The sequence below is a fragment of the Conger conger genome, unplaced genomic scaffold (genome assembly GCF_963514075.1).
Source record: "Conger conger unplaced genomic scaffold, fConCon1.1 SCAFFOLD_317, whole genome shotgun sequence".
Lineage (NCBI taxonomy): Eukaryota > Metazoa > Chordata > Actinopteri > Anguilliformes > Congridae > Conger > Conger conger.
This window is the reverse complement of record NW_026890197.1, coordinates 1-2755: the sequence shown is the minus strand read 5'-3', so window position 1 is coordinate 2755 and position 2755 is coordinate 1. Positions and strand designations below refer to the sequence as shown.

General features: G+C 50.1%; 1 protein-coding gene across 1 annotated transcript; it reads left to right on the top strand.

The window, feature by feature from the left end:
• Window positions 1-258: 258 nt before the first annotated feature.
• Window positions 259-2375, top strand: LOC133119435 (microtubule-actin cross-linking factor 1, isoforms 6/7-like; the record flags this gene model as incomplete). Its single annotated transcript, XM_061230022.1, has 3 exons — window positions 259-462; window positions 717-872; window positions 2169-2375. Coding segments are annotated over exons 1-3 (483 nt in total), but the record flags the coding sequence as incomplete, so codon positions are not given.
• Window positions 2376-2755: the final 380 nt, after the last annotated feature.

Sequence of the window (2755 nt, the reverse complement as noted above, 5' to 3'; positions counted from 1 at the left end):
ATACTTATCAAACCAATTTATTGAAATTGTTCATTTTTAATTAATGTTAAAACAATTTTTTAATTGGTTTATCACTTTGAAAAGGTTAAATACTGTATGTAGATTTGTAGAAAAAACACATAGATTAATTGCACTTTAATTACAGGCTATATGTCAAATAAATCTGAAAAAATGTTCTGGGGGTGTATTCATTTTCTATCCACTGTAAATGCCAGCCATAACACCTACACCATCATATACTGTACGCACATAACATAATCTCTCTCTTCCTCTCAGGACCTGCAGGACCAGGTGTCCCAGCATGCCGAGCGGTACAGTGACGTACTGGCACGGGGGCAGGCCATGCTGATGTCCCTGCTTGAGGGTGAGGAGGGGGGTTTTGGGGCGACCCAAACTCAGGAGCACCTTCTGCTCCTCCAGACCAGCTGGGCCAGCCTCAACAGCAAGATGGACACCAGGAGGGTGGGGCAACTAATCCCTCTCAGTTTACCTCACTCTCTCTTCACCGCCTTCTGTCTCCTTCCCTTTCTCTCTCATTTTCTATCTGTTCCTCTATGTTTCTCTCTCTCACATTCTATCGTTCCTTTTCTCTACGTACCTGTCTCTCTCTCCTCTAACTGTCTCTCTCTGGGGGTTAATCTCTCATTCCTGTTTATCCACCCATTTTTCTCCTTCCTTTTATCTTTCTCTCTCCTCCTGGCTCCCTCTCTCTCCAGGTGAAGCTGGAAGAGGCGGTTTCCCTGGCGACGGGGTTTCAGAGTTCTCTGCAGGTGTGTGTGAACTGGCTGATCCAGTCAGAACAGGCCCTGAACATGGCCCTGCCCCCCAGCCTCATCCTGGACACCCTGCTGCTCCAAATTGAAGAGCACAAGGTAGAAACAACAGTGTGTGTGAGTGTGAGTGTGTGTGTGAGAGTGTGTGAGTGAGTGAGTGTGTGTGAATGTGTGTGTGTGAGTGTGAGTGCGAGTGTGTGTGTGTGTGTGAGAGAGTGTGTGAGTGAATGAGTGAGTGTGAGTGTGTGTGAGTGAGTGAATGAGTGAGTGTGAATGAGTGAGTGAGTGTGTGTGTGTGTGTGTGAGTGTGTGTGTGAGTGTGAGTGTGAGTGTGTAAGTGTGAGTGTGTGAGTGAGTGTGTGTGAGTGTGAGTGTGTGTGAGAGAGTGTGAGTGTGTGAGTGTGTGAGTGTGTGAATGTGTGAGTGTGAGTTAGTGTGTGTGAGTGTGTGAGTGTGTGAGTGTGTGAGTGCTGTGAGAGAGTGTGAGAGTGTGAGTGTGTGAGTGTGTGAGTGTGAGTGAGTGTGAGTTTGTGTGTGTGTGTGTGAGTGTGTGAGTGTGTGTGTGTGTGTGTGAGAGTGTGTGTGTGTGAGTGTGTGAGTGTCTGTGAGAGTGTGTGTGAGAGTGTGTGAGTGAGTGTGTGTGTGAGTGTGTGTGAGTGAGTGAGTGAGTGAGTGTGAGTGTGAGTGTGAGTGTGAGTGTGAGTGAGTGTGAGTGTGAGTGTGTGAGTGTGTGAGTGTGTGAGTGTGTGAGTGTGAGTGTGTGAGTGTGTGAGTCTGTGTGAGTGTGAGTGTGAGAGTGTGAGAGTGTGTGAGTGTGTGAGTGTGTGAGTGTATGAGTGTGTGATTGTGAGTGTGAGTGTGTGTGTGTGTGTGTGAGTGAGTGTGTGTGAGTGTGTGAGTTTGTGAGTGTGTGTGAGAGTGTGTGTGTGTGTGAGTGAGTGTGAGTGTGAGTGTGAGTGTGTGTGTGAGTGTGAGTGTGTGTGTGTGTGAGTGAGTGTGTGTGTGTGTGTGTGTGAGTGTGAGTGTGAGTGTGTGTGTGTACAGGTGTTTATGAGTGTGGTGAGCTCACACAGGTGTGTGTGTGTGTGTGCGTATGTACAGGTGTTTATGAGTGTGGTGAGCTCACACAGGTGTGTGTGTGTGTGTGTGCGTGTACAGGTGTTTATGAGCGAGGTCAGCTCACACAGGTGTGTGTGTGTACAGGTGTTTATGAGCGAGGTCAGCTCACACAGGTGTGTGTGTGTACAGGTGTTTATGAGCGAGGTCAGCTCACACAGGTGTGTGTGTGTGTGTGTGCGTGTACAGGTGTTTATGAGCGAGGTCAGCTCACACAGGTGTGTGTGTGTACAGGTGTTTATGAGCGAGGTCAGCTCACACAGGTGTGTGTGTGTACAGGTGTTTATGAGCGAGGTCAGCTCACACAGGCAGCAGGTTCTGGTTCTGGAGAAGGTGGGGTCGGAGCTGCGCTCGGCCAGTCTGGAGCAGGACGAGGTTCTGATCGGGAATCTGCTGCTGCGAGTCCACTCCCGCTGGCACCAGCTGGCCAAGAGCTCCCGCGAGCGCGAACAGAGTCTGGAGGAGGCCCACAAGACCGCCACCAAGGTACTGACCCACAGACGTACTGACCCACAGAGGTACTGACCCCAGACGTACTGACCCACAGAGGCACTGACCCACAGACGTACTGACCCACAGAGGCACTGACCCACAGACGTACTGACCCACAGAGGTACTGACCCACAGACGTACTGACCCACAGAGTTACTGACCCACAGACGTACTGACCCACAGAGGCACTGACCCACAGAGGTACTGACCCACAGAGGTACTGACCCACAGAGGCACTGACCCACAGACGTACTGACCCACAGAGGTACTTCTAAGGAAGTCATACTCAACTCATACAACTCTTGTTAGACCACACTTTGAGTACTGTGGGCAGTTCTGGGGTCCGCACTACTATGGAATGGCTGAATCTGGTT